A 12,743-nucleotide genomic window follows, 5' to 3' on the forward strand; every position below is an offset into this window, starting at 1 on the left:
GCAAATGAATAACCACACTCTGAGCCTCTGGTCTCCAGGTATATCTGTGACCAGTCCAACCCACAGTGACCTTCCATGCCCCAGAACTACCATAGCAATTGCTTGTTCAAGCTTAGTTAATAACTAAGCATAGACTTCTGATTAATATAACAGTTACCTATGGTTAAATACTTCTTAGAATTTAATGTTTCATCTGTTTGTTACCCCCTTCCAGAGTTTTTTTTTTTAATTTTAAGCAAAGTTTTCAAAAACATTTGAGAACATAATCATTGAAAAAAAAAATTGATACCAGAATCTTTAAAATGAAAACCACCCTTACCCTCGAGTCTCCATCCTTCCTCTAGGGAGACTACTATTAACATTTTGGTACACTGCATTGATAAGTTTTTGTTTTGGAAAACAAGAAAGCAAAAATGAGAATGCTATATATATCATTCAACACTTGCTTTTTTGGCTCAGTATCACGGGTCTCCTTCCATGTCACTTCAAATAGAAATCTCTTATTTTTAATTCCTTAGCATTCCAGAGTATGTTTATACTGTTGCATTGTCTTTTAATATTTCAATTAATTTTTTACTAGTTTATATATGTGTGTGTGTGTGCACACACACACATATAGTGCACAAAATTCAAAAGTATAAACTATGTCCTTATTAACAACCACTGTTTCTAATACTTGGTACTACCAATATTGCAAGGAAGAGCCACAAATACCCAATTCTGTATATTTGGTGGCTATTCTTATGGCGAGAGTCTAAAGGTTAAAGGTAGCTGATGATACCAGACACCTGATTCCTTACTGTCACAGAGCATTTGATATTTAGTTCCTGTTATGGTTTGGATCTGGAATGTCTTCCAAAGGCTTGTATGTTAATAGCTTGGTCCCCAATGCAGCAATGTTCAGAGGTTGGGCTCCGACCTCATCAGTGCATCAAAATTATTTGCATTATTTAATGCATCCGTTCATTCAAATATTAAAATAATAGCATTATTGGGGGGTGGGAGAAACTATAATTGAAGGAATGGACCCTTAAGGGTATGCCTTTGAGGACTACATCTTATCTCTGGTCCCTTCCTTTCTTTCTTTTCTTCCTTGCTGGTTGTCATGAGGTGAACAGCTTTCTTCTACCAGGCCCTTCCACCATGATGTTTGCTTCACCTCAGGCCCAAAGCATGGAGCCAGCTGACTGTGGGCTGAAACCTCTGAAACTGTGAAACAGAGTAAATTTCCCCTTCTTTAAGTTGTTCCTGTCTGATATTTTGGCCACAGTGATGCAAAGCTGACTAATACAGTTCCCAAGTGCGCGTCAGAGTCATCCTTGCTATAATTGATCCTATCAGACCTGTAAAAGAAAGTTTCTGCAAATTAACGTAGTTTCCCTGCTGGCATGTGCTATTTTTATATTTAAGGAAGAGGCAAAACTTCTGTTGTATTTGGTATGATTTTCTGTGGTATGACATTTCTGGAAGCCATACAGCTGACGTGGCAGCCTTTCTTTCTGGAAAGGCTTTTTAAAAATTATTATTATTAGTTTCAATACTGATACTTTTAAATACGTAGTGATTAAATATTTTAATAGGCTTAAATTTTGGTTATGAACCTATCTGTGCATGGACTAAATGTCACACTTAAATGACTCAGATGACAGCTACGTTACTCAACTTTTTAATTGGATTTCTCCGCGTCAGCCCAAGCATTATAAAAATTTAACTTTATTTTCTTCTGAGAACTGGAGAATGAGGCCTCCACTCATGTGAAAAAGAATATTAGAAATCAGACATCAGAACCACCTTTCTGCTCAAGAGTGAACAATGTAAATTCATGTTCACCAGTGTGGCAAGAGCTAGGGAATGTTTGAGTCACTGAGTTTCTCCTGCTGGAGGTGAGAGGTCAGGACAGAATGGCTCTGCTCCAGCTCCAAAGGCTCAACATTCAGCAGAAACTAATCTTGAGTTTCTAGCAACCACTTAATGGTCTTAAGAATTCATCAAGATGTCCTAAAAGCATTAACCTTGAAAAAGGCGAGCATCCTCTGAGGCCATAACTCACCTCCAGATCCCAGCTTATTTAGCCCTGATGTCCATGACCCATTAGCAAGAATGAAAAATGGTGGCTTGCGCCTGACCTGAGTGACCTGCTAATTAACACTTAGAAGATAGTCCTCCAAACACTCTACACACTGTTGGCCTTTACTGTGTAAAATCACTGACCAGCTTTCCCTCAATGAACACATTTCCTCCTGTCTAACATCACATTCAAAAGTAATTTTTAAAGTCCTTTTGGCAATGGAGCCTGTGATATAAGACATTCTACAGTGCCAGGCTATACTCTGTGCAAAACTACTGACATTTTTCACTTAGTCATCAGTTCTCACCAAGCATCTATTATGTGCCAGGCACTATGAAGGGACCACTGACACAGAAAGCAGAGTATCTACCTTGAGGTTACTTCTGGTGTTGGGGGTGCGGGAGGGGGGAAATAGACTCATGTAAACAGGGGATTGTCACACAGTGCTGTGAGTGCCAGTGTAGGAAACTCCCTGAAAACAGATTCAAGGGAGGGCTTCCTAGAGGAAGGGAAGCTTGGTGATGAAGACTAAAGGTGGGGAGATAGAGAAGAGGACCCAGGGTTAAAGAATGGTTTATATAGGCTCAAGTAGAGAAAGAACATATGACATTTGGAGTGCTGAAACTAGCTCAGGATGGTTGAAACAAAGTTACATTCTGCAAAGTTAAGGAATAGGCATGTTCCAGAAACTGGTAAGTGAGCCAGAGTTTGAGAGAAACAGTGCTGTTGTAACTTCGGGTAAAATAATAAGGGTGATTCTTAATCCAAAAAAAAAAAAAAAAAAAATATGAAGCATTTGGACACTCTGACATTAGCTGTGGATATTCTCTCCACAAAATTATATTTACAATTTCAGGGTATTCAGAGACACTAGCACAGCATATTTCAGAACCCTGGTTAAAAATGAGTTTGGCCAGATGTAGTGGCACACCCCTATGGTTGTCTCAGCTACTCAGGAGGCTGAGGCAGAAGAATGGCCTGAGTCCTAGCTTTCCGAGACCATTGTGGGCAACATGGCAGGACCCTGTCTCCAACACAATAAAGACAACAACAATAAGATCTCAAACTGATTTGAGCTCTTTATTATTATTATTTTGCAGATGAGGAAACTGAGGCCCACTCTGAATTACAAATGCTAGTTCTACACAATGTGAGGGAAAATCCTCTCAGGCCAGCACTCTTACCCTTACATTACTGTACTGTTGTACTAGGAAGCATTTCTTTAGAACCGTCCACTTAAACTTTAAAACATCCCATGCTCAGATTATCCCCAACTCCACTTGGCTTAATTACTCTGGTCCCCATTTTAAGAATTTGCTGGAGCTTGGGCCATTCAACCATTCAGTACAATATTCTGTAAGACACAGCAAACGTGGTCAAGACTGGGGGTATGCACACCTTCTCCTCTCAAGCAATGCAAACTTAAGACTTGCTCACCTGTTCCCTGCCACATCTAGGACATGGAGCTCTGTCGCCTGTGACACCTCTGCAGGTATTCGAGTTAGTCTATTGTCACGCACGCAGAACACAGTGAGGCTGCAGCACCCGCCAATCTACAGTGGGGAAGAAAACACATAGTTTTTTCAATTTTGTGTAGGGACAGGGAGGGTATAGTATCTTGTTTATCAAACAGAATGAAAAAGATGCATGAAAATATACCACATAACTGTAAGCCTCATTGATGATCAAATATGATTCATTTAAATCATACGAAACATTACACATGTTCTAAATTAAATTTAGAAAATAAACTGTACCATTAAAAAACTTCACTCAGGAAAGGAAGTTATTTTCCACTGCTGATATCTAATCCAACTGCATCTGTTCAATGTATGAACCAAACTACACAAGTCCAGACAAACATTATCTGGTAATATGGGAGTTTAACAATTCTAGTTTCAAAAGTGAGTCCAGAGAGGATACTAATACATACACATACACAGTTCAAGCCTCCATTATGTTGAATTCAGGGTTCTTGATTCCCCAGTTTAAGAAAAAAACGGGGTGGTGGAGGTCTTATGGACTATACATTAATTTCTACTATACCTCTGTTAATAGCATTTGATCATTCACAAATCAATTTGCTCAATTCACTTTTCCTTGAGGAGTATAAAACTAACAATATCTTAGCAAAAAGTAAAATTGGTAATACACACATTCATCTTCTCAGTTATGATCTGCTGATAAAGCATATAAACTGACATCTTCATCACATCATATTCTTTCTTTCTTTTTTTTTAAGTAAGCAATTTGAAGGTGACTGAACTTTGTATATAGAGTCTGGTCTTCAAAACAGAACATGAATACACTTCAATGATTCTCTTTAGCCAATAGACTGTGGTTTTACAGTCAGAAAACCTGGACGAAGAGGGTGAAAAAATAACTCAATTCCAGACACAACATTCTGCAGGACTCCATAAAGTACTACATTCTCCTGGTATTCACCATCCTGAGAGTGATCGCTAGAAAAGGCTTATGAAGGAACCCATTGAGACCTCCCACACATGGAAAAATACTATTCTAGGGCCTCCTACTGGAGGAGGAGCAAGAGACTTGAATCCTCAGTGTTATCTGAATATATCTTCTGCCCTTTTCTATTTGTATGTGTGTTTAATATGTGTATATAATACTCCAAAAAGCAGAATGCATATTTATAAAAGTGGTGCATTGTTACCCGTATGTATAATGTTTTCATTTCTTAAGAGTTAATATAAATATTTTGAAATAATTTATTTAATCATAGTACTTAACCACAATAGATGTAAAAAGGAAAATAAACATTAAAACACTAAGGACTAACATTGTCTCTAGGCACATGGAAAGCACTCACAGAGTAAAAGGTTATAAGATTATTCCCTTTCTTTCTCAGTATTCACATATTCACATTTTCTACCTGGTAAACCTGAAACCTGGTTTATTCGATGTCCTCTAAAATACACCTTGTATTTTTGTACTTACTGTTTTGTATATAAATGCTTTATTATTTGTCTTTTAAAATCTTACTAATCATCAACAATTAGCCCCATGTCCTCTAATTCCTCCAAAAAATCTTTCTAGAACCCTCTGGTCTGTAATATGATAAACTTCTCTGTATATTTCTTTCCTAATTATTGTCTAACACCCTGACAGGACAAAATATCTCCTGAAGATTCTTAAGATCATCTAAGTTCCTGTTAAATCTGTAATGTTTGCATACAATCAGCTACTTGTCAAGTATAGTACCCATCCTATCTACCATGTGTAACCTGTGTACCTACCAAATTTTCCATTTAGAAACGTGTTTAAAAATTTACTTGCTTGTGAAGGTCTATTACTTAGGGTATCTGTTTCTCTGTGTCGCAACAGAGATAATAAAGCTCTTCTTTGTTCTAGTAAGAATCACACCAGTAGGCTCTCTTAAGTTTTGTAAATACAGAGCCCCAGTCAAGAATTCCAGAAGACACAGACAACTGGATCTTTCATGTGGTTTGGCATTTCTTTAGTACTTTGAGCAAGGAAATCATCAGTTTTACTCAGAGACCCAGGAATATGATGAAGGAAAGGAACCAAAATGCTGATCCTTTGAGGACTGACATTATCAGGTTCTCCCTGATAAATTTAGATAGTACTGACAATGATCTCCTCATGGAAAGGGGTTCCCACAGGGAATCTTTCCCCAACCCCGTGAATGGGCATCTGCATGAGGTCAGGTACTGCATGGGCCTGAGTGGAGGAAGGTCTTCCAGGCAAGCACTCAGCTGAGACTGGAGATTCCTAGAGCCTGCCATCCTTGCCTAACTTTGAAGAGACAGGCCTTATCTACCCGAAGGTGGCAAAGCAAATAATATCAGTGACACATATGATCATCCCAGGGGACAGCGAGACTACAGTGATTCTAGGCTGGATGTTTTGTTCCGAAGCTGTGTCCTGTCTTAGTCACCCACAAGATATCTGTTCTGGGGCCCTACAGCTAAAATATGTGAATATTTTCAATTTGTATCATGTGTATATATGCTATATAATAAAAAAAATTAACTAATTAAAGGGGGCCAGAGAGGGCTCTAAAAGTTCAGGACATGCTAATATCCCTTAAGTATTTGAGGAGAAATAGCATTAACTTCCAGTGAGTGTTTATAGTTTCACGCCCCCCTCCAAACCCCACCTTTTCCTTTCCCACCCATGTGGGATGTCAAGGGGTGGAAAGCAATTGTGTTCAAGCTCCTCTTATGCTCTCTGGGTTGTCAAAGCAGGCAGTGTGACCTTCTGATCTCCATTGTCTAAGGTGTTTGGAAAACAATGCCAACAAAGATTACATGTTGTTGCAGAGTGCACTAGGGATGCCATAATAACTCTTAAAAAGCACATGCCGTCCCAGGCAAACATTCACACAGAGCTGTCTTTCCAACTCAGCCAGGCAGGGATGGCACAAACCTTTGATTTTTAGAAAAGCTTATTAACTGAGGCAGGAGGATTGCAAGTTCAGGGCCAGCCTCAGCAACTTAGTGAGACCCTAAACAACTTAGTGAGACCCTGTTTCAAAATAAAAAATAAAAAGGGTTAGGGAGGTAGCTCAATGGTACAGCACCCCCGGGTTTGATTCGTATCAAAAAAAGGAAAAAAAAAAAACAGAAAAGATTATCAAGTAGTTGAAACCATAATTCATAAAAGATAAGAGCTCATTACAGACGTCAGAGGGGAATATGGTACAGTGGGGCCAGCGGATGCTTTAAGGTCAACAGGCTAGGGGTTAGAATTCAGGCTCAGTCACATGTTTGTGCGTTTGGATATATTATTTTCATCAAAAGAAACAATAAGAATTAAATTAAATTAAATTAAACCACATGTGTAACTTTGTATCTATCATAGTACCTAGCCTATTGTTGCTGCCAAATAAATGTGGTAGCTACCTTTTTCCAAGAAGTGAAAATACCAGATCCACATGATGAGTCCAATCAGCAGTTGATGGCTACTCTGTTTTGAAACTGTGCTGATGTTGGCCATCTCTATGCTGAGCTCACCTACAGAAGACCACCTTTATGTCTCTCTGACAATACATCTCAGTGATATTTTGTATGAATGTCAATGAAGACTTGACATGAGTGCAGCACTGTATTATGCATATCACTCATAGGTGTTTTTGCTTTCTCTTTTGGATGCAGAAGGCAGCATTTGACAGTTCCATGGTGGTCATCAAGATACAATGTCCGTATCACTTAGGAATTCTGGGAAGCAGGGACACTATTTAAATAACTTATTACCAGTTATGTAGGCAGCTGGTATTTTTAAACTTCCCTTAACCACATAATAGCACCTTCCAAGAATACACGGGGTTGGACTTGGATTCTCTGAAGATTACAGAATGTGGCCGTTCAGCTGTTTTGTGCCTCTGTTAATTCAAAATGATACTGTCCTTAACTGTCTGGCACCAATCTAATCCACCTCTGGTCAGATTAGTGGACCCCTCAGTGAAGTTTCACAGGGTCAGCTTTTACTAAGTGTTACCTGCCCAAGGGTCACAGCTGCCCAGGAGGAGGTAATGAGACCCATTCAATTCAAAGCCCAGAATTGCTTTGGCTTACATTCCACTTTGCAAATGCCTACCTTACCTGTGAAGGATTTTTTTTTTCCTCAGTATCTTCCTTTGAATATTTGTAACAGAATTGAAACTACATTTTATTAGGAAAAAAAAAAAACTTAACAAAAAAGTAAAATGCCAGTTGAATAAAAATAATATGATGCATAATTTTGGAATCCCATCACCATCTGTGGTATATTATTCAAATGTTTCCTTACTTCATAAATATTTTAGAAACCATGTGGCTTTGGGATTCCCTGAATTGTTGGGCCACTGACATCAAAATATTCACTAATCACTATGGCCCTCTATTTACTGATTACTATAAAGGAACTTGTGCTGGCTGGAAAATAAAAACCATATACAAGTAGAAAAAGCACAATAAAGCAAACTAACTCAAATCCTACCTCAAAGGGAAAATCAGCACTAACATCTGAGGTGCACTCTTTCAGTATTCTTGCCACTCATTTGTGATTATACACATACACATTAACAAAATTAGGACCAACACCATGATCTTTAGCATATATGCCACCAAGAACATTTTCCCATGTCATTATGTTTCTAATAGTATTTTCACTGATAATTATTTCCTCCTAGAGATGTATTGCAGATTACTTAACAAATCATCCATGTTCAATGTTGCTAGTTAGTTCTGCCGCTCCTTTGCTGTGTGATCTGGGGTAAGTTATTATCCTCTCTCATTCTTAGTTTTACAATCTGTTGGATGTTGGTAACGATTTACCTGCACTTCACAGAACTATTGTGAATATAAGACAAGAATACGCATGAAAGCACCTGACAAAAAGCCTGGCACAGGTTACCTACCCTTGTATACACTTGTCACAGTGCCTGGCCCATGAGCTGTCTGCACATGCTCAGATATCCATGGACTGTTCCTGTGTAAAATGTGACAGATATGTGAGAATCGTAGGGTATACCCATGGATATTGTCTTTAGATAAATTCCTAGAAGTGGAATTGCAAATAAGGTATGTGTATTTTTAAAGTTTTTAATATTACCAAATCTCTTCTTAAGATTTAATGATTTATATTTACATGATAATATGCACATTTGCAAACATTTGGGGTTTTTTAATCTTGAAAGTTTGATAGGCTAAAATGTTTTAATATTTTTGTGAATACCAATGAGGTTGAAACTGTTTCATATTATGAGCCATTTCCATTTTTTCTTCTGTGAATCATCTATTTGGTTGTGGTTTTGTCTATTTTTATATACTGGATATATCTTTCTTAATGTTGCAAAGGACTTTCTAATTGAGTTAAGGAGAAATCTCCTCATTTGAGATGTGATAAATGTCTTCCTGCCCCCAGGCTGTCCTTGGGAGATCAGAAATCTAACTTGCAAATAGACATATCCACCAACTGTTTCTTTTATGATTTGTTTTCTCTTTCAAGTTAGGAATGCCTTCTCCATCTTGAAATTTGAAGGCCAACTATATTTTATTCTAATGTTAGGTTTTATATTATCTTTTATCAATAACTCATTCTAGAATGGAAATTGACTCTAAAATAATGGTAAAGTGCAGTAACAGGCAGAAAGCTATCCACAAAATGAATATTTTATCACCACAGACAGCTCTGAATATCAGAATAATATTTATGGGAAATTACAGCTCACCTGACTTACAAAAATAAAAAAAAAAGCTTTTATGAATGATCAGCAAGTTCTATGTTCTCATTTGATTGAATGACTGAATACATGTGGTTTAGTTGGGGTCACTTCATTCTGACTGTGGAGACAGAACTGGACTCTAAACATGTGTATATACTCTATTTCTTCTAGCCAGAAATTTTTTGTGGTCCAGATTGTTTCAAAGTAAGACGTGGCTAGGGAATATTAAGAAATCACTGCTCTGGTTCTTCATATCCATGATCATACACGTACCAACTCCCTGCCTATCCACGAATCTCACTCTTTGTCTTAACTCTTCCACCAAAAACAGGAGTGTTTAAGGGAATCTCCCTTTCCCGGAAGCATATATACTTAAGCAACAGGATGAGAAATAAAAGATACAAGTAAGTGGTTACAAACTCAGAAGCATGCCACAGGGAGCAAATGAAGCACACCTAACCTTTCCATCGGAGACAGTCATGCCAACAAGCTAAGATTTAGTGAAGGCAGATGAAGTGAGTGATGCCTTTCAGAATTTCTGAAGACCTTAAAGTGTAATTCACAGAAAAGCATTCTTCTGAGAAAGAATAATCTGAACAAATCTGAAAAATACATAACAATGTAAGGTTCCGGCCATGCAGTCATTTAAAAAAAAATTGAGTATATGTCCAATACTTTACAATGAAGAACACACAAAGCAGTCAGCCAATTTGAATCTTCATGCATTTAATAAGCAAAATGGAAGATAAAAATGCAGCTGTGGTCTGAACAATACTTACAAGGTAACAAGTTTACCTGACTTTTCTAAATTTCCAAGCAGCTAACAATTAAGAAAACAAGAGACATTCATTGATTTGCAAATGTTTACTACAAATAACAGCACAAAACACAAACAAACTCTATTATTGTGACCCACACAGTACAAACATTTTCCCCTCAATCATTTGGGAAAAACAAACGCAAATAAATGCTGCAGACTAAGGAAATGTGCCATAAAACTGACAATATACAATACTATCAAATTAAAATTTAAAAAGACAAAATATAGGAAGAACTACGCAGCACACTAAACCAATGCCGATTAACACAACTGTGAATTCTGAGCATATACATATAAGCATTTCCATTTAGATATATGTCATGTATGCAATTTTAAGGGAAAGTAATAAATTTAAGAAAAGAACCTAGTCAGGAAAATGCAGGATTTGATCAAATGGTATCAAGCATGGAGGCAGAGCTGGCAGGTGCGTGCGCGCGTGCACACACACACACACACACACACACACACCCACCCACCCACACATACCCCCAGTCAAAGGCCTATCACACCACACAAAGACTCATGACAGGAGGGCGCTATCCAGGCCAATGTGACACCAGTCAAGGTCAGGAGGCACTTGGTGGTTTGGCTGCTCAACCCTAATGGTCAGAGACAAGCATGCAAACCATTTCTGCTGGGCTGCCAAACTGACCCACAGCAGAGTCAGAGAAAGGTGTTCAATGTGTTCTCTACTCAGGGAACTCGGTGTATGTTAAGTAGGACTGAAGGTACATTAGAAAAGATCCTGCTCCTAAAAATGAAAATGTTTTCTGCTTAATCGGGTAGTTGAAGAAAAATGTATACTTTATTCCTTTATAAATCTCTTAATACCAGAAGACCAATCATAGTTTTCCAGAAAATGGACAGAATGTGATAGCTATACAGCTTTATATTTTTACAATATTTTCACATCATGGAAAGCTATCCTAGTAAATTTAAGTGGACACAGCATGTATAACCTTTTAATCAGAAACACTGAGTGTCAGTTTCATTCTTTTAAAATGAAAAGATGACTCATGCTGAAATGACGGTAATAGTTTATAATAATCAGTTTCTAAAGTTCTTGTATAGAAAGTGTAGCTGTGACAGAAAGAGTCCAACGGAGGTCCAGAGAAGCTAGGGGTGGTGGTGAAACTTACCAGTAATTAACATTAAACTTCTAACAGTGTTCTCCTTCACATTTACCTTGAAAATATTCCTGAATGGCATTTACTTTCTACAAACTCAAGGCAATGTGGCCTTTCTTTCCTGAATGGAGGTCTTGACTTACCTCCAGGTCACATGGATGAAAAAGCTGGGTGGAATCTCTACTACCTGATTGCCTGTTTTTATTGGCCAAAGAGCAGTGTGGCTGGTGACTGACAGGCTCATCTCTGGAGCCTGGTTCTACCATGTCCTAGCTTTGTGAGCCCTGTGAAAAAGAGCCACTGGCTTCAGCTTCCTCATTTGCAAAATGAGGATATACATCATCATGACTTCAAAAGTTGTGTGAGGATCCAGGGAGCTAACACACTTGAAAGCACCTGGGACAGTGCATGACACTGAGGAAGAAAATAACTGATCTTTTCTACTCCTGTGTGTGTGTCTGTGTGTCCAGTCCATGCCCCGTCTACAAGTGCTATTCATGAAGAGTAAAATTAATGTTCAGAACATCAGCTGTGTTTTGGTTTATTGCTTAGAAACTAGAACCAAAATATTGTGATTTGCAGACTCTCAGTTGTGTCCCAATTTAGCTGAGATACAGACGTAGTCTTTTTGCTGGAGACAGTCTAATTTAGATGCCAGTGCTCATATTAAAGATGTCAGATTACAAATGTGCCACATTTATGATCAATGGCACATATGTAATCTGTGCATTTGGCCAGGAGAAGACTGGGCACTTGGGCAGAAAACCAAAATGAGAAAAGGAAAGAAGAACCCAGGCCAAGTTTAGACACCCTCAGAAGCAGCCCTATGAAAATAGGTGAGTCTCAAGTTCTAGCTGGTTGTATGGCAGCTTTGAAATCATTCCAAGATGGTGGTTGGAAAGAAACAAAACAGAGAAATATGAAAAAATCCAGCCAGTTATTGTGTCATATAAGGAAATAACCTTTTTAAGTGAAGACTCAGTAAATGGGAAATCTCACCAACCACACTTTGGTAGGTGAGAGAAAAGGTGACTTAAACTTGGTTTTAGCCTATGTGGCTAATACAAAAATCAAGCTCATTCCGTAGATAGAAATCAGATGCCTCCAAGTCCACACAGCTACTCTCCACAACAGATGGTGATGGTCTCTCTTTTTCTGCTTGGAGAACTGACAGGGGAGGACTAGAGGGAGGGAGGTCTTAGAAACCTGGCGTTAGACCCTCCCTGGTCTTCCTCTGTGTGTACACCTTTGTGAAGAGTTCATTCATCTCATCCAAGACAGGTACATGGCTCAGTACAACTTTCTGCCCAGAAACATAAATACCCTTTTGTAATCCCAGTGGCTATGGGACAGTTTTATTTCACATGAAATTTAAAATTAACCATAAAACCCAAAGTCATATACTTCTTCTTGCCAAACTTCAAAATTACCCATTTCTGTCAAGAGTGTCACCATTCTCTATATGTCAAACCCAAAATGTCCATCTTTCTTCCTTTCAAAATCCAACCCTCTTTAATGTTACTGGTGATCATTCTTGGG

At 38.3% G+C, this 12,743-nt stretch overlaps 1 protein-coding gene across 1 annotated transcript in view; it reads right to left on the minus strand.

Annotated features, from left to right (window-relative positions):
* Nucleotides 1–12,743, minus strand: part of Lrrc1 (leucine rich repeat containing 1) — a 123,799-nt gene that overhangs the window by 7,296 nt on the left and 103,760 nt on the right. The window contains exon 11 of the mRNA XM_076860078.2: nt 3,506–3,621. Within this exon, the coding sequence (XP_076716193.1) occupies nt 3,506–3,621 (116 nt within the window). The remainder of the gene's footprint in view (nt 1–3,505; nt 3,622–12,743) is intronic.

This window comes from Callospermophilus lateralis, chromosome 6 (genome assembly GCF_048772815.1).
Source record: "Callospermophilus lateralis isolate mCalLat2 chromosome 6, mCalLat2.hap1, whole genome shotgun sequence".
Lineage (NCBI taxonomy): Eukaryota > Metazoa > Chordata > Mammalia > Rodentia > Sciuridae > Callospermophilus > Callospermophilus lateralis.